The sequence below is a fragment of the Xyrauchen texanus genome, chromosome 1 (genome assembly GCF_025860055.1).
Source record: "Xyrauchen texanus isolate HMW12.3.18 chromosome 1, RBS_HiC_50CHRs, whole genome shotgun sequence".
Lineage (NCBI taxonomy): Eukaryota > Metazoa > Chordata > Actinopteri > Cypriniformes > Catostomidae > Xyrauchen > Xyrauchen texanus.
Genome location: NC_068276.1, coordinates 46,967,593 through 46,986,876, shown reverse-complemented (window position 1 = coordinate 46,986,876; position 19,284 = coordinate 46,967,593). Strand labels below are relative to the sequence as shown.

General features: G+C 43.5%; 1 protein-coding gene across 7 annotated transcripts in view; it reads right to left on the bottom strand.

The window, feature by feature from the left end:
- The window catches only part of LOC127644239 (transcription factor 12-like), a 145,267-nt gene that overhangs the window by 47,793 nt on the left and 78,190 nt on the right, over positions 1 to 19,284 (bottom strand). For all 7 annotated transcript variants that reach the window (XM_052127322.1, XM_052127352.1, XM_052127336.1 and 4 more), the window contains 2 exons: positions 1,817 to 1,940; positions 1,051 to 1,103 (listed from right to left, as the gene is read on the bottom strand). In XM_052127322.1, the coding sequence (XP_051983282.1) occupies positions 1,051 to 1,103; positions 1,817 to 1,940 (177 nt within the window). The remainder of the gene's footprint in view (positions 1 to 1,050; positions 1,104 to 1,816; positions 1,941 to 19,284) is intronic.

Sequence of the window (19,284 nt, the reverse complement as noted above, 5' to 3'; positions counted from 1 at the left end):
CGCAAGGCTACGAATCTCCATCTCAACCCCCTTAACGCCCCACCTTTTCCATCTTTTTCTTTTTCCCCCATTTTTTCCTCTTGCAAAAGTAGTGAAAATTACAGCGCTCCCAGTTTCCCCCGAGTCCTGTATTGCTGTATTCGTTCCAGACAAACTACAATTCAAACACAAATTTAAAGACAAAAGTGTGGACAACTTCTTAATCAGGTCTTGTGGGAAAGTCACGCTAGATTTCTCGGCTGCTTGCTGTGCGATTATTGAGAGCTTGTGAAGACTAATCCTGCTGCCACGCGCCTCTCAAAGGCCTTGTTTTGTTCTGCGGGAATAATCAGAATCCTGACATTTTAACGTCTGCGTTCAACTGCGACCGGCATTGCGGTTTCAGGGCGAATCCAAAAAGAGGCTTTCACTATCTGCTCTACGTTTTCCCACAATGGATGTTCGAATGTGTGATTTTTGCATATTGTAATGATGGGAAGTTGGGGAGGGGGAGCGGGAGTCACAGGCGGAGTCAAGCTGAGCTCCACACTGCCTCCGCATCCTAATGTCTAGAGCTCCACAGGGATTATCGGCCATGGAAATTTTCCCTCAATTCCACGTTATTAATCTCTGTCTGTCCTCCTGTTCTAGCTACATAATGACTAATTAAACATCAAAAGAGCTGAGGAGGAGATGTGGCATGACAGCTCGTGTCCCTGAGCCCTTGTTCCCGTGGGTGAAGGGAGAGAGGAGGGTGCAACTGATGTGGACACCCCCAATCAATCAACCATTGTTACCACGCACCTACATCCGCCACATTCTAAACACTAGATTCACAAACTCAACACTTGATTTCAACCTCCTGTGCACATGCTAGACATACACACATATAGACTGGCACCATGTCAAAAAGACGACTTTGGTAAAACAGAATCATGTGTATTCACAAAATGTGTGTATCGGCACACCAACGGCTTTCAATAAACAGGTTTGTGTGCCTGCGTGTGTGTTAGCATCCATCTATTTTTAAAGCAAAGCAATGGGAGGAAGATGAAATGATGCTGTACTCACAGATGAAGGCAGGCCAGGGGGGACCTTGCGTACTTTCTTTGTTTGCAGAGGATCTGTAGAGATAATCCCAAAAACTACTTTCAGACAAGTGATGGGAAGGAAAGCATCAACAAGCAATGCAGAGGCACTCAGTCAGATGTCTCTTTGATTATTGCTTTACAAAGACAAACATGAAAGCATTAGATTAGTGCTTCAGAAATCAAGGAATTTGACATTCAGGTTGAAAAAACAAGTGGTAAAAATATATACAACGGGGTTAAAAATTCTGCACACAATTGGAATATCTGGGACTCAAAATCCAATTTAAACCTGGAAATAAACAAAGTTTAAGGAGTTTAAAAAAATTAAAACAAAGACATGTTATGACGTAAAATGAATACAAAATATTTAAGATTCTGCTCTATTTGTAGGTCATAAATTAAATAAAATTTTACATTACATTGACACCTTTGTTCGAAAGGTCAGATTTGCTTGCATGTATTGCATACAAGATGCTTTTTGCATCAATTTCAAGTCATACTGGGATAAAAAGAATCATCAAATTTTGCACAAATTTCTAAAAGTTAATACCAGCTTGAGTGCATGCTGTCATTAAAAGGTTTTTCAATTCATATTTACACTCAGATTGTTGTGATGACAATACAATTTTATTTGTAATGACAAAATGTTATTAAATAAGGAAAATGCAAAACCAGAAGCATTTTAATCAGTGGACTCTGACTTTTAAACCACTAGAGGCAATAAAGGGCATCAGACAGGAACTAACCCATTGAAGCTGAGTCCTGAAGGGGCCGTCTTCGTGGATTGGAGCCGGTGAAAGAGTAGGGTGACTTCCCAGAAGGGGTGATGGGCCCTGGGCTGGCCAACCCCATGTCTGGCCTCAGAGATGACTGCAAAAACACAATAGGACATTATGATGCTGAGAAAAAGAAAATCATGTTTATATTATGACCAGACCTGCTCAGAATCTGCTGATTTTTTTTTTTTCCCTGCACTGATTGGGGCAAAATATGCAGAATACAGCATGATGTATTTAAATATGGTACCATGTGTTAAACAGAGCTGAGAATACTAGTCTATTTGGAAACAAAGGTACTATCATGGTTAACCTAAAATATACAGTATTTAGTACGAAGTACAGATTGCATGCAAATCTGCAGGCGCAGATTCTGTATGGACCTGGTGATGACATAACAGACAGTTTGCCAACATAACTCTATAGAAATTAAATCCAAGAATATCATCCACATAAAAAATATTTGATATTGCGTGACCCATTATTGAATGTTTTATGTGGCACAACAGAAGGACAAAATGAGAACTCTAATTATAGAAAGCTCGCTCAGAGTTTTTCTGCTTTCTCCTCTCTTTACTAAACACAATTGTGCAGTTATTGATGTGAAAGTGCCAGCAGCCCAGTGAAGTCCAAGGAGAAATCGATCCAATCAGTCTGACCTAGTGATTCCCTCTCTTCCTGCTTGCGGTGAACTGCTATTGATCAGGCCTGATCACGGCCCCAGGGCACATCCACAAACAGCCAGGGACACGTCCCCACTTAAAGGAGCAACAGGCCCAGGAGAGACAGGAATGAGAGTGGAGGATTGAAGGGGGGTTACGACAGTGGGCGGCTCAAATCTCATTAAACCATCTGTCTGATCTCAAGAGCTGTCAGCTCTGCTGTAAGTAAAAAAAAATAAAAAATACTGACTTGACTTGACAAAACACCAGGTATAGAACCTGAAAGTGAAAGTGGCATGGCCACTAGTCTGTCGGTGCAGAGCCAATTACGTTAAGAGAGAGGAGTGTCAGTGCGGCATCATGGCCCGAAACCGGTGTCTGATGACCAGAAGAGTTGCATAGGCTTCAGATTTTGTAAATGCTTTTGCCAGAGGCTATCGGACCCTTGACCAATATCCACTTGATCAGTCAGCCCCAGCAAACTGGGTTAAGAGAAGTATACCTATTATGCTAATAATCTGCTGAGTTAAAGAGGAGTGTGGGGAGGGGGATGAAAGAGTAACTGAGAATAGAAGGAATCAGAAGATGCAGCATGCATTAAAGACCCTCTGTAGATTACTGTAACTGTATTACTTCGCAAGATACACACAACTAAAAATCAGAGAAAATACAGCTTTATTTAGAACTTTGCTATCCCTTAAAATAATTTTAAAGAAAAAAAGAAAAAAATTCCGCAAGGATAAATTCTAACAGCATAAACGTTTTATCTCAACATAGAAAATGTAACTTCAAGTTGTAGTTTTTTTTATGACAAAGTCGCTGCCCTCAATACTGCTATCATTATCACATCGGCAAGCATATGAGGACAATAGTTTTTGCACACCACATGCACAAACCTTATAGAAGCTGTTTTATTCAACAACCCCAATTCTGAAAAAGTTGGGACAGTATGAAAAATGCTAATAAAAACAAAAAGGAGTGATTTGTAAATTATATTCACCCTTTGCTATATTGAAAGCACTACAACTACACAATATATGATGTTTTTCCTTGTAAATTCAATTGGTTTTTAAACTGTAAAGCAGAAGCCCTTACCCACGGCATGGGCAACTCACACATCTGTGAGAACATCATGAACACAGACAGATATGTACAAATTTTGGAGCAACATATACTGCCATCCAGCACAGTCTTTTTCAAGGACGTCCCTGCATTTTCCAGCAGGACAAATTCAAACCACATACTGCCCAGATTACAAGTACATGGCTGTGTAAGCAGAAAGTGTGGGTGCTAGATTGGCCTGCCCGCAGTCCTGACTTGTCTCCAATTGAGAATGTTTGGAGCATTATGAAGCGCACCATCCCGCAATGAAGACCCCATACAATTATGCAGCTGAAGACCTTCATAATGGATGAATGGGGGAAACTTTCACTTTCAAAACTTAACAAGCTTGTGTCTTCAGTGCCCAAATGCTTAAGTGTTATAAGAACAAGTGGTGATGTTTCACATTGGTAAACACTCGACTGTCCCAACTTTTTTGTAGCATATTGCAATCACATGATTTTAAATTACTGTACATTTAAAAAACAATTACACTCACAAGGAAAAACATCATATAATGTGTAGTGGTAGTGCTTTCAATATAGCAAAGGGTGAAAATAATTTACAAATCACTCCTATTTGTTTTTATTAGCATTTGTCATACTGTCCCAACTTTTTCAGAATTGAGGTTGCACATGGGGGCTGCCATGTTAGAATCCCATGACCAGCTGAACACCACTCGCTTAATGTTAGTAACCATCCTGTTATTTGATACTTTCACTCATTGATTAAAGTAATCATGGCTGATTGTGGCGTCATTAGGTGTCAATGTAAATCCAAGATGCACCTTTATAAAAATCTAGAACCATAAACAATTTATTCAATTTTTTTTATTTAACAATCTAAATAAACACTTCTAATTTCACCTATTCACAAATGTTTATCTAACACTATTTCAATGCATTCTAAGCAACAAATACTGAACTTGGTGTATACTGAGAATAAATACGATATGAAAGTCAGATTTAAGTCATAATCAAAGCACTAGTTGTGGCCACAGAAAGGAGTGCTTAAAAATAGCATCTCCTCCATGAATTTAGCCGATTAAAGAGATGGCCATCAGATCGTGTGAAAATCAGGTTGGCTTCTTCTTTACTGCAGGAGGAATATGGGGGAAACAAGCTCTCCAAAGTGACAGGCTGTCAGCAAGGTGGCTTCATTGACACTGACATGGCAAAACAGACTGACTAGTGTTGCCTTTGTTCAATGATCTGCCATCCTCACAGCAATATTAGCTTCTTTTAGTCGCGATACAAAAACAAGATGAGGAAGCACTGGGGACAGCTGAACGACCAAGATAGAAGACATTTAGAAATTCAGGGACATTTACAATGCTTTATTGTAGAGATTTGTAATGAATCAAATTGAAAGAACTTGTGCTGGCATAAAACTACTGGTAAATTGGGGCCTGGGTAGCTCAGTGGTAAAAGATGCTGGCTATCACCCCTGGGGTTTGCTAGTTCGCATCCCAGGGCGTGCTGAGTGACTCCAGCCAGGTCTCCTAAGCAACAAATTTGACCCAGTTGCTAGGGAGGGTAGAGTCACATGGGGTAACCTAGTCGTGGTCACTAAAATGTGGTTGGTTATCGGTGGGGTGCTTGGTGAGTTGAGCGTGGATGCTGCAGTGGATGGCGTGTAGCTATGTCTCCGTGGCAACACGCTCAACAAGCCACATGATAAGATGCGTGGGTTGACGGTCTCAGACATGGAGGCAACTGGGATTCGTCCTCCACCACCCGGATTGAGGCGAATCACTATGCGACCATGAGGACTTAAAAGCACATTGTGAATTGGGCATTCCAAATTGAGAGAAAAAGGGGAAAGAATCTCTTTTAAAGATGAAGTATGTACTGTAACTTTATTTGTGTGAAAATACCTTTTCTTATCAAAGCGTAATATGCAGGTAACTGTAAGCAAGCAATTTTTAGGTTAATTTTCTTGAGAGTTTTAAACACTGTGTATCTGTGGCGCTATAAAAATGTATCTGTTTGTTTGGAGTGACGCGTTCATAACGGCACAATAATATTGATTCAACCAATGGTGTGAGTTGTGGGCGAGGCTATCTGTTTGTTCATAGAACAGAAGACAGTGGGCATACTAAAAAAACTGTTTGAAAACAAATGTTTATTTTAGCAAATTAGTTTGCTTCAGCTTTAAGGAGAGTAGAGAATTAACAACAATTTTGCATTAAATTAAGAAACTGTGAGTGGTGATTGTCTGGGCAAAACTTGAAGCCACAATGTTATGGTGTTGTGAGTTGTTAGTGTGGTATTGTTTTTTTGGTAAGTTTCTAAGGTGCTATAAGGGGATTTTAGAATGATGCTATGAGGTAACTATTGTGTTCTGTGTGGTTGCTAGGGTGTTGCACCAGTCAAAAGAGACCATATTATGGTCCATAGTTAAGGTTCAGATTCTCTCCTTAAATGTAAAAAAAAAATGTTCAGTCTGATTTTTTTCCAAATCTGATTGTTAAAATAATAATAGTACACCTCTTCCGAGCAAGCCATATCATTTGAGATATCATTCTTGTTCAAGTATGCAGTACAATTTACGTGTCTAAATCTAATACTTAAGGTCCAGGGTCCACTTCCTTTTTCCAGAGTTTCCGATTGGATTGTGCCCAGTTGACCATGTTGCCTTTCAAAGTATACTTTTCTGACAGCGAGTGAAAAATAATGTATTCGATGCGCACAGACAAGGACAGTGTCTGCGAGTTCAGAAAATCTGGGCTGCGCATGGTCAGGGCATGGATTGTGCTGATGACAAAATTTGCATCACACAAACGGTGCATAGAGCCAAAGCATACCTGGTCCTTTAGGGTTAGGGGACTTTTCAAATCTCTTAGCAAGCACTACAAATAAAACTGCATTTAGCACCATTAGTTTCCCACAAAGGCATTGTGGCAGCGGGGGCGTGGTCAAGCGCCCGTCCGGGAGAGAAAAGCGGTAAGGGCGCTCACACCTGAGCTAAAATGATGACTAACACCTGTCTCTAATTTCAGTAACATGAGGAGAGCGGCATAAAAGGGCAGCAGTGACGGAGCATGGGAGCGACAACCCGTCCAAGAAAAAACCCAGAACCAGAGAGTGTAATAAAAGCTTACCCCTTAAGCAGAGACTTGTTTCCGTCCCTTCCTTTGGGCGCGTGTCACATTGGTGCTGAAACCCAGGACATTTTTTTTTTGGTTATGGAACAAGGTCGCCCCATAGAGTCCTCCCAGCTGGCGGAAATCCTCCAGTCCCTCGCCACTCTCCATCAAGGCCACCAACAATCCCTGCTTGAGCTCCGCCAGGATCAAGATCGGCGGTTCTTCGAGATCATGCGGGCTCAGGCAGAGGACCGACTTGCTATCCGGAGCCTCCTCAGCCAGGAGGCTGCGTCGGCCCCAGCCGCGACCCCGGACATTCGCGCTACGCTGCCCCCGCCCACGTTACAGAAGATGGGGGTAGCAGATGATCCTGAGGCCTTCCTCGACCTGTTTGAGAAGACGGCTGACATCTGGGGCTGGCCGCCCGAACAGTGGGCAGCCCGTCTAATTCCTCTCCTGTCCGGGGAAGCACAACTCGCGGCACAACAACTGCCGGCGACTAACCTCCTGGCTTACTCTGACCTAAAGAGGGCCATTCTGCAACGGGTTGGTCGGAGCCCGGAGGAGAATCGCCAGCTCTTCCGGAGCATGAAGCTTGAGAAGTCCGACCGCCCGTTTGCGTTTGCTCAACGGCTCCGGGACGCCTGTCGGCGGTGGCTGCTCGCGGGGGACCGCGACGTCGAGGGAGTCATCGATCAGGTGGTACTGGAGCAATTCGTGCAACGACTGCCCAGGAGAACGGCGGAATGGGTCCAGTGCCACCGCCCGGCGTCGCTGGAGGCAGCTGTCCAGCTCGCGGAGGACCACTTGGCGGCGATACCGAGGGCGGATGAGCCCTCCCCCTCTCTCTCTCTCTCCCCTTCCCCTGTGTCTTCCCCTGCCTCTCCCCTGCTCCCTCTCGCTCTGCTCTCTCCCCAGGGCCCGTTCCTGCCCCCCGCAGGCGTGGAGGATACACCAGGCCAGCTTCCCGGCCGTGGGAGAACCCACCTAACCCTTCTCCGTCCTTCAGCCGCTCTCCTCCTCAGGTGGTAGCGCCCGCCAGCACGGGTGCGGCCGTGGCGCCTGGGCCGGTCTGCTGGAAGTGCGGAGACCCGGACCACTTCCGGGATCAGTGTCCGCTGATGGAGGTGGGGACGGTGGTGCGGGTCTCCGATGTCCCGCAGGCTGCCCCCGGTCGGGCTGGAGCGTACCGGGTCCCGGTAAGGATCCAGGGGGGTACATACCAAGCATTGATGGATACCGGCTGTAATCACACCACCATCCACCAACGCTTGGTTCGACCCGGGGCTTTGGGCACAGCTAAACGGGTGAGGGTGAGGTGTGTGCATGGGGATATTCACAAGTACCCCTTGGTGACTTTAGCGATCAAATTCCGGGGAGCACAACATAGTGTGGAGGCAGCGGTTAGTTCCCGCCTCACCCATCCGCTAATCTTGGGTACTGATTGGCCGAATTTTAGAAGTGTATTAGAGGGAGTTTGTGCGGATGGGTCCTGCATGAAAGTGAAGAGGTGTGTGATGTGCGATGCTTTGGCGGGGGAGGCGGAGCCGGGGCCGTCCTCGGCTGCTCCGAGTGACGAGGGAAGGGGCGAGGGGGTCACCCCTCCTCTCAGGGAGTTCCCTGAGGGGGACTTTCCCTTGGAGCAGTCGTGGGATGAAACCCTTAAGCACGCTTTTGACCAAGTGAGAGTAATCGATGGTCAACAACTCCGGCCGGGTATCGCCATCTCATATCTGTATTTTTCAGTTATTAAAGATCGGTTGTACAGAGTGACGCAGGACGCTCAAACAAAGGAGGAGCTGACACAATTGTTGATTCCACGGAGCCGCCGGGAAATGGTTTTCCAGGCGGCTCACTATAATCCTATGGCCGGTCACCTAGGGGAACGGAAAACACTTTTTCGTCTAATAGCCCGTTTCTATTGGCCGGGCATTGGCGGCGACGTCCGCAGGTGGTGTGCGGCGTGCCGTGAATGTCAGCTGGTAAACCCACCGGCCACCCCAAAAGCGCCTTTGCGCCCCCTTCCATTGATCGAGGTTCCCTTCGAGAGAATTGGAATGGACCTCGTCGGGCCATTAGAACGTACGTCACGCGGACATCGCTTTGTGTTAGTCCTGGTGGATTACGCAACGCGGTATCCGGAAGCAGTGCCTCTGAGCAACATCTCAGCACGTAGTGTTGCCGGGGCACTCTTCAAGATAATCTCCCGGGTGGGGGTTCCGAAAGAAATCCTCACCGACCAAGGCACTACTTTTATGTCACGAACACTTCGCGAACTTTACGAACTATTGGGCATTAAGTCGATTCGCACTAGCGTGTACCATCCGCAGACGGATGGACTGGTGGAACGATTTAATAAAACACTCAAAAATATGATTCGTAAATTCGTGCACGAAGACGCTAGGAATTGGGATAAGTGGCTGGACCCCCTGTTATTCGCAGTACGAGAGGTTCCGCAAGCCTCCACGGGATTTTCCCCGTTTGAGCTGCTGTACGGGCGACGCCCACGCGGGGTCCTCGACGTCATCCGTGAAGCTTGGGAGGAGGGACCTTCTAATGCTAAAAATGAAATCCAATACGTTCTTGATCTTCGAGCAAAACTCCACACACTGGGGCAATTAACACAGGAGAATTTGCTCCGGGCTCAAGAACGCCAGCGCCGGCTGTATGACAGGGATGCTCAGCTACGAGAATTTGCACCGGGAGATAAAGTACTTGTACTACTCCCAACATCGAGCTCGAAATTACTCGCCAAGTGGCAAGGACCCTTTGTGGTCACACGACGAGTTGGGGATCTCGATTATGAGGTTAAACGTACCGATAGAGGGGCGCGCGTCAAATATATCACCTCAACCTCCTGAAATTGTGGAGGGAAGAGGCAGCCTCTGTGACGTTGGCAACGGTAGTTCCGAGAGGGCGGAGCTCGGTCCGGAGGTAAACAAAGCCTGCAATCCTAACGCCCGGTTCCTTGTGGAGACCACCTCTCCCCACGCCAACTCACAGAGGTTTCCGAACTACAAAAGGAGTTTGCAGACGTGTTCTCTCCCTACCGGGCCGCACAGACATCATACAACACCACATCGAGACCGAGCCGGGCGTAGTGGTACGTTGTCGCCTCTATCGCTTGCCCGAACACAAAAAGAAAATAGTTCGGAAGAATTGGACGCGATGCTTGACATGGGAGTAATAGAAGAATCTCACAGCGATTGGTCCAGCCCGGTCGTCCTTGTTCCCAAGAGCAACGGGTCTGTACGTTTCTATGTGGATTATAGAAAAGTCAACGCGGTGTCTAAATTTGACGCATACCCAATGCCCCGTGTTGATGAACTGCTCGATCGGTTAGGTACTGCTCGGTTTTATTCGACCTTGGATCTAACAAAGGGATATTGGCAGATCCCCTTGACACCAATATCCCGTGAAAAAACGGCCTTCACCACGCCGTTCGGATTACACCAATTCGTGACGCTTCCTTTCGGTTTGTTCGGGGCACCAGCCACGTTTCAGCGCCTCATGGATAGGATCCTCAGACCGCATACTGCTTACGCCGCTGCCTATCTAGATGATATCATCATTTATAGCAATGATTGGCAGCGGCACTTACAACATTTGAGGGCCGTCCTGAGATCGCTGCGGCGGGCTGGGCTCACGGCAAACCCGAAAAATTGCGCGGTTGGGCGTGTGGAGGTACGGTATCTGGGGTTCCACTTGGGTCATGGCCAGGTGCGTCCCCAAATTGACAAGACCGTGGCGATTGCGACTTGCCCTAGACCCAAGACCAAAAAGGGGTGAGGCAGTTCCTGGGGCTGGCTGGCTATTACAGACGGTTTGTACCTAATTATTCGGATGTCACCAGCCCGCTGACTGACCTTACTAAAAAGGGGGCTCCAGATCCGGTCCAATGGTCGGAGCAGTGCCAACAGGCGTTTACACAGATTAAAGCTGCACTTTGTGGGGGCCGCTTTGCATGCACCTGACTTCTCTCTCCCTTTTGTTTTGCAGACGGACGCTTCAGACAGAGGGTTGGGGGCCGTACTCTCGCAGGTGGTGGAGGGAGAGGAGCCCGGTGCTGTACATTAGCCGGAAGCTCTCCTTGAGGGAGACTAAGTACAGCACCGTAGAGAAGGAATGTCTGGCCATCAAGTGGGCGGTCCTCACCCTCCGATACTACCTGCTGGGGCGGGCCTTCACCCTCTGCTCGGATCATGCCCCACTGCAGTGGCTCCACCGCATGAAAGATACTAACGCCCGGATCACCCGTTGGTATCTGGCCCTCCAGCCTTTTAAGTTCAAGGTGGTCCACAGACCGGGGTGCAGATGGCTGCCGCTGACTTCCTCTCCAGAAATGGGGGAGTGGTAGGCAGGCCGGATGACGCCCGGCCTGAGTCGGGCGGTGGGGGTATGTGGCAGCGGGGGCGTGGTCAAGCGCCCGTCCGGGAGAGAAAAGCGGTAAGGGCGCTCACACCTGAGCTAAAATGATGACTAACACCTGTCTCTAATTTCAGTAACATGAGGAGAGCGGCATAAAAGGGCAGCAGTGACGGAGCATGGGAGCGACAACCCGTCCAAGAAAAAACCCAGAACCAGAGAGTGTAATAAAAGCTTACCCCTTAAGCAGAGACTTGTTTCCGTCCCTTCCTTTGGGCGCGTGTCACAGGCATGTATATGCTTGTGTATGAACATGGCCATGTATTAGCAGGTGAGAGGAAAATGACTGACTGCCACAGTTTAACCTTTAAATCAAGCATTTGGCTTACATGACAGTCTGGTAAATCTTGTGGATACTGAGAAGCAGTGTTCATTATAAGAGCACTCGACAGAATCACAGGGCTTCACTCTGAGCCCGCTCACATCTGAACAATCATCCTTCTGAGTGAAATGCAAGGCAGATTGTTGGTCGATAATAGCAGTCATCTGTCAACCGTATCCTGCCACAACAAACAGAATAATCCTCCACACAGGGGACAAGCACAGAGCTTACCTACAGCCATTACACCACACTGCTGAATATAGCTCTCTACCGCTCAGCACTTATCGCATCAGTATTTTCATATTTCTCATGTTTGGAACTGGGTAATAGTACAAAGTTAAATATTGCAATGGTAGAGCATTTCTAAATACAGTATATTGCTAAGCAACACCAAGCAAAGAGTTAATTCACATATTATTTTAGGATAAACAGAATTATATGAAAAACTGTAAACTGGTCAAATAAAGCCACTTTTACTGTAGAGACATGTACACACTTGCTGCACATGTGAGCTTAAGAGTACTTATTCAATTAAGCTTATCATTGAAATGACTGCCAAAAGTGTGATATCGTTGACAAAATAAAAAAAAACTGGTAAAACCTCCTATGAAGCATGTATTTATACTGCATTATAAGGGTGTTCTTAACACATTATGATGCATACATAATGCATTATAATAAACCTTATAAAGTGCTTCGAAAAAGTATTTGCCCCATCCGGATTTCTTCGTTTTTTTGGATATCTCATGCTAAATTGTTTCAAAAATTCAAACAAAATCTAACATAAAAACAAAGGCAATCTGAGTAAACACAAAGTTTACAAAAAATACAGTTTTTAAATAATAATGTTATTTATTGAAGCAAAAAAGATATCCAATACCAACTGGGACTGTGTGGGGAAAAGTATTTGCCTCATTAGTTACTAAATCACCAAATCTATGAAACTGCATTCATAATGGGGTTCAGCTGGACTAGACATACCCAGGCCTGATTACTGCCAGCCCTGTTCAATCAAAATTAAATATAACTTTTTTAACAGCATGAAGTTGGCTAAAACGTCTCACCAAGTAGCACAGTATGCCAAGTCGAAAGAATTTCCAGAAAAAATTTGGGAAAAGGTGATTGAAATACATCAGTCTGGGAAGGGTTACGAAGCTATTTCAAAGGCTCTGTGACTCCAAAAACCCACAGCGAGAGCCATTATCTCCAAATGGAGAACACTTGGCACAGTAGTGAACCCTCCCAGAAGTGGCCGACCTTCCAAAATTCCCCCAACAGCACAATGACGACACACCCAGGAAGTCAAAAAAAGCCAAGAACAACATCCAAGGAACTGCAGACCTCAACATCATACCTAAGATCAAGCATGGTGGTGGTAGTGTGATGGTGTGGGGATGCTTTTCTGCTTCAGGATCAGGGTGACTTACAATAATTGAGGGAAACAAGAATTCTGCTCTATACCAGAAAATCCTAAAGGAGAGCGTCTGGTCATCAGTCCGTGAGTTGAAGCTCAAGCAAAACTGGATTATGCAGCAAGACAATTATCCAAAGGATAGGAGTAAGTCCACCTCTGAATGGCTCAAAAGTAGCAAAATTCAAGGTTTGGAGTGGCCTAGTCAAAGTCCTGACTTGAACACAATTGAGATGCTGAGGCAGGACCTTAAACGGGCAGTTCATGCTCGAAAACCCTCCAATGTGGCTGAACTAAAGCAGTTCCGCAAAGAGGAGTGGGCAAAATTCCACCACAGCGTTTTGAAAGACTAATCTCCAGTTATCGGAAGCGTTTGCTTGAGGTTGTTGCTGCTAAAAGTGGCACAACCAGCTTTAAGGGGCAGTTAGTTTTTAACTAAGGAGACAAAAACTTTTTCACACAGGCCCAGTAGGTATTGCATAACTTTCTTGCTTCAATACATAACATTATCATTTAAAAACAGTAATTTGTGTTTACTCAGGTTGCCTTTGTTTTATGTTATATCTTGTTTGATTATCTAAAACAATTTAGTATGAAAAAAAAAATAATAATAATAATTAAAAGAAATCAGGAAGGGGGCAAATAATTCTTCAAATCACTGTAATATGTTGTATTGTATCATAAATAATTGTAACAACAATAATAATATGATATAATACTTACCTATTTGTGGTTATAACTTTTAAGATTACGAAGAATTATAACACCATTAAACCTGTATTTATAATACATTATAAGGGTATTATTAACGCATTATAATGTATGCATAATGCCTTATAATAAACGTTCTTGTGACTTCGTACATTCTCAAAATGCAAATGAGTAAAAATCTATCATTTACAGTGCTAGTGCATTTTTTTTTATTTTGCAGTTTCTTCTGAGGCCTATGTTCATTTTAATGTAAACATGTTTAAGCTGATAACTCCTTAACATCTGAAATAATGTTAAGTGCTTTTGTTGATTTTATTAAAAATTTTATTTAATAAGAATTACAAAAAAAAAAAAAAATGTGAAAAGCGAATGTGTCATATAACCACTTTATAATATCTTTTGGCTGTTTAAAAGAAGGTCTATTCTAACTTTTATCACTTTATTTATCAACAGACAAAGACCACTTATAAATGATTATGACCATATTATAAAGCCTTTTGGTGGATTACAAGAAGACACTGCATTTGTTATTTTACTTAAAGTGGTAAAAGACCACTCATAAGTTGTAGGAAGATATTGTTCAGGTTTTGATCAAACTTATAATACATCAAAACTATGGGACCTATTATACATTCAAACTTAAAATAAATGTGGATGAAACGTGGTGTTGTTTGTATGTTATAGTGCAGTATATTCTTAAATATAATAACCATAAATAGGTAAGTATTATATCATATAATAACTGTTGTTACAATTATTTATGAGACAATACAACATATTAAATTGTTTATTATTACGCATGTTAAAAAGACCCTTATAATGCTTTAGGTCTGGATATTGATACAGATTTCACGATTCAGTTAAATTTAGATTCACAAGCTCTCGCTTCGATTCGATTCTGATTCAATATCGATTCATATGGGTTTATTTCAGTTATAATGACCCTTTTAACTGAAATATAAAATAAATTATCTCCCAGCTAATGCTGTTCATTATACAGGGGACGTTTTAACTAGGTTCATTAGGAAAATATCAATTTTACAAATTATATTTGATTACTTTTTCAAAAGTTTGGTCACACTTTGGCTTTTAAAAAATGAACAAATAAATGTTTATATATATATATACATACATATATACATACATACATACATACATACATACACACACATTCTTTTTGTTACATATTTATTGTTACATATCTTAATTTGTACTATGTGGCAGCGGGGGCGTGGTCAAGCGCCTGTCCGGGAGAGGAAAGCGGTAAGGGCGCTTACACCTGAGCTGAGACCTGTCTCTAATTCCAGTGAGCACGAGGAGAGCGGCATAAAAGCAGACACAGAGCCTCCAGTCAGGGAAGGAGACGACAAGCAAACCCAGTGTTTGATATTGTATTGTGTGTGTGAAAGTAATACTGTGAGAAACTAAGGGAATTAAAAAGCTTACCTTGTGGTGAAGACCTGTTTCCTGTCCTCCTTCATCTGAGAAGTATTACATACTATTTACAAGTATTTACATTGCTTTGTTGAACACATGCTAAAACTGGTACTGTCTCTTTAAAGGTGCAGTATGTAAGATTCAGAAACCCTTGTTATTAATGACACTTGTGGCCGTTAAGTGAACTGCAGCCAGTTATCTGTTGCTCGTGCTCGCACACACACTCCATAGGGACGTGAGCGAGCATCGACCAAAACAATGACGTAACGTACAAATAGACAATGTGATTCATCTCCATCATGTTGACAGATGTGGTAGCATAATTCAAATTACACAGTTATGATTGTTTTACTACAAACTTTGAGACTATATTATATTTGACACTCCAGTGCTCGAACAGGGCTAAAACAAAGTGTGGACATAGGTCTGACTATGCGAGATTGTAGTTTGAAGTAATTACTTTTCTTGGCATGATACACTGACTGCATTTATACGATAGCCTAAATCTGTGTTAGTAAGCTAGCCAGCTTTATCAATAGCTGTTAACTAAATTTGGTGGATAATGACAGAAGCCATTTATAAAATAGACTGTACATTATAAATATGTTGACAATTCAGTATTGATGTGATTACATTACAACTGTAATTTTGATATATCGATGCACTATTGTTTTATAATAGATTGTATATATTATCTGTATAACCAAGTTACGTTACACTAATGAATGTGTCTTGTTGCATTATCTTGAACACTGTCTAGCATTCATTACATGTGTTATTGTAGTTTACCTTGTTGAATAATTAGAGATGAACATTGTTTATGACAGATACTGTGCAGGCGAGATCAAGTTAGCTAAAATTACACAGATCAATCCTCATGTCACTATATTTTACATGCTTTGCCGTTATGTAAGCTTACCTGTCCAATTCAGGGTCATTTTGATACCCAAAAATGAACGAAAACCCCTCCAGGAATCAAATGCCAAACATTTACATCAACGGAAGTTCGCTTTTGCACCGTTATACCCGGCCAAATTGAGAATAGATGCTAAGGATGGCCATAAAACATTCACATGCCCACAGCAAGCGATGTCCTTCATAAAGCCAATGGAGTAAGTCATCTTATAGTACTCATGTTGCAGCCGAGTGCACCGGCTCACTGAACATTCACTTGACTGTTCGAGGAAACTGAGTTTTTTTGTGCTGGTTCCGCCTAGCTGGTTTATTTTGTCGAGTAACACACCTTTAGGACAGCTTTATGGATGAATCTACATGCTCTGTACTTATTCCTCCTATTGGCTGGAGTTTGTTTTGAGGAGTATTTCTTGCAAAACATTGGAGTGATTAAGTGATTAGTTGCTCTCATGTTGCAGCCGAGTGGACCGGCTCACTGAACATCCGCTTGACTGTTTGGGGAAACCAGTTCTTCTGCTGGTTCCATCTAGTGGCTGGAGTTTATTTTGTAGAGTAACACACCTTCAGAACACTTTTATAGATGAATCTACACACTCTTGTCCAGAAAAGAGTCCACAATGTTTAATTCAGACATTAATTTAATTGATGCTTCGAGCATATGGCTGAACTTAAAGTTAAGTTTTGACAAGTTCCCTTTCTACTGGACAGAGTGGATTGTGAGGAAGATGAATACACTCGGTGACCTCTATGAGAGTGGAGAGTTGAGATCCTTTGAAAATATGGTTCAACATTTTGGGATTCCCAGGTCTCAATTCTTTAGATACTTACAACTGAGCCACCTGCTTTCTACTATTTTTGGGAGTAGCATACACCTACCTAAAGTGGCAGACACTCTGGGAGAGGTGATTACTGCTTTTGGAAAAGATCATGAGGCATCAATGTATTACTCCATTCTAATTCGGGGTCTGGGGGACAGAGCTTCAACTTCTCTCAAGAGATTATGGGAGAAAGATTTCAACTTGGTATTGGAAGACGGAGTGTGGGCTAGGATTCTAAAAAACATTAAGTCTGCATCTAGAGATGCAAGGGTTTGCCTTATGCAATTTAAGATTGTACATCAATTCTATTGGACCCTCTAGATTGTATAGGCTTGCTCTTAAATACACAACCACCTGCTGGTGATGCCAATCAGAAGATGGGGACACAACCCATATTTTTTTGTGGTGTGTTAAGAATTTTTGTTGAGGGTTCAGAGTTTTATATGTAACGTACTGGGCACTCAAATTTTATTTTGCCCCAGACTCTGTGTTTAAGGCCATGGGGCGGTCATGAATATAGGGGATAAACACATAAGAAATTTACGATCGACAGACATATGTATTACTCAGTTGGTTCGTTCCTGTGCTAACCAACTGGCCCCCATCTTCACTCAGATCTTCAATAGATCACTGGAGCAGTGTGTGAAGTCCCATGCTGCTTCAAACACTCAGTCATTATCCCCGTCCCTAAGAAACCTAAAATCACAGGACTTAATGACTACAGACCTGTCGCCCTGACTTCTGTGGTCATGAAGTCATTTGAGAGACTGGCGTTGGCCCACCTGAAGGACATCACTGGACCCTTTCTGGACCCCCTTCAATTTGCTTATCGAGCAAACAGGTCTGTGGATGATGCAGTCAACATGGGTTTGCATCATATCCTGCAACATCTGGACAGACCGGGGACATACGTAAGGATCCTTTTTGTGGACTTCAGCTCGGCTTTCAACACAATCATACCAGATATACTCCGGAATAAGTTAAACCAACTCCCTGTTCCCACCTCTACCTGTCAGTGGATTACCAGCTTTCTGACGGACAGGCAGCAGCTTGTGAGGCAGGGAAAATTCACTTCCACCACCTGTACCATCAGCACTGGTGCCCCCCAGGGATGTGTGCTCTCCCCACTACTCTTCTCCCTGTACACAAATGACTGCACCACCAAGGACCCCTCTGTCAAGCTCCTGAAGTTTGCAGACAACACCACTGTCATTGGCCTCATCCGAGATGATGATGAGTCTGCATATAGAAAGGAGGTTGAACGGCTGGCTTTCTGGTGCAGTCAAAACAACCTGGAGCTGAACACGCTCAAAACAGTGGAGATGATTGTGGACTTTAGGAGGAACACCCCAACATTGTCCCACCTCACTATTCTAAACAGCACTGTGGCAGCAGTGGAGTCATTCAGGTTCCTGGGCACTACCATCTCACAGGACCTGAAGTGGGAGATACACATCGACTCCATTGTGAAAAAGGCCCAGCAGAGGTTGTACTTTCTTCGCCAGCTGAGGAAGTTCAACCTGCCACCAGTGCTGCTGAAACAGTTCTACTCAGCAGTCATTGAGTCTGTCCTCTGCACTTCAATAACTGTCTGGTTTGGTGCAGCTACGAAATCAGACATCAGAAGACTACAAAGGACAGTTCGGTCTGCTGAGAGGATTATTGGTTGCCCCCTGCCCCCCCTTCAAGAACTATACACTTCCAGAGTGAGGAAAAAGGCTGGTAAAATCACTCTGGACCCCACTCACCCTGCCCACTACCTTTTTGAACTGTTGCCTTCTGGCCGGCGCTTCAGAGCACTGAGCACCAGAACCATCAGACACAGGAACAGTTTTTTCCCTCAGGCCATCCATCTAATGAACAATTAAATTGCCCCATTGAGCAATAATTATGTGCAATACACAGTTTAATTTTAATTTAAATTTATATTATCCAACTTATCCACTTCTGCCATTACTTACATTGCTCTGTACATAATATACAGGTTTTTGTTCTTTATATAACAGATTGTATTAGATTTGCACTACGTGTGTAGGTGGGTATGTATGAAGGTGAGTGTATGTACGTATATGTATAATTATTTATTTTGTGTTCTTTTTTGTTTTTAATTACCTATGTCTTGCTGCTGTTTTTGGTATTGTTTGTATTGTTGTTGACTGGAAGCTCCTGTCACCTAGACAAATTCCTTGTATGTGTAAGCATACTTGGCAATAAAGCTGATTCTGATTCTGATTCTGATATTATCCTTAGGTGATGGAGGTCAGCTGGAGTGCCCTCATTTTGGGAGTGGTGAACGGAGATGGGCAGGGTGGCAGCATTTGAAGAAACGTCAGATAGAAGGCTAGGCAACCTGGGGGTATTTAATAGGAAGTGGGGCAGATATTTTACCTTTTTAGAAGGCTCTCGGGGAGGGGCAGTGGAGAGGGATTTATAGTTTTAAATGTGTGTGGTGATTTTTTATAATATATATATATATATATATTTTTTTCTTTGTCTTTTTTCTTCTTTTTTTTTCTGTGTGTTTGTATTTTAGCTTTGACCACAGGGA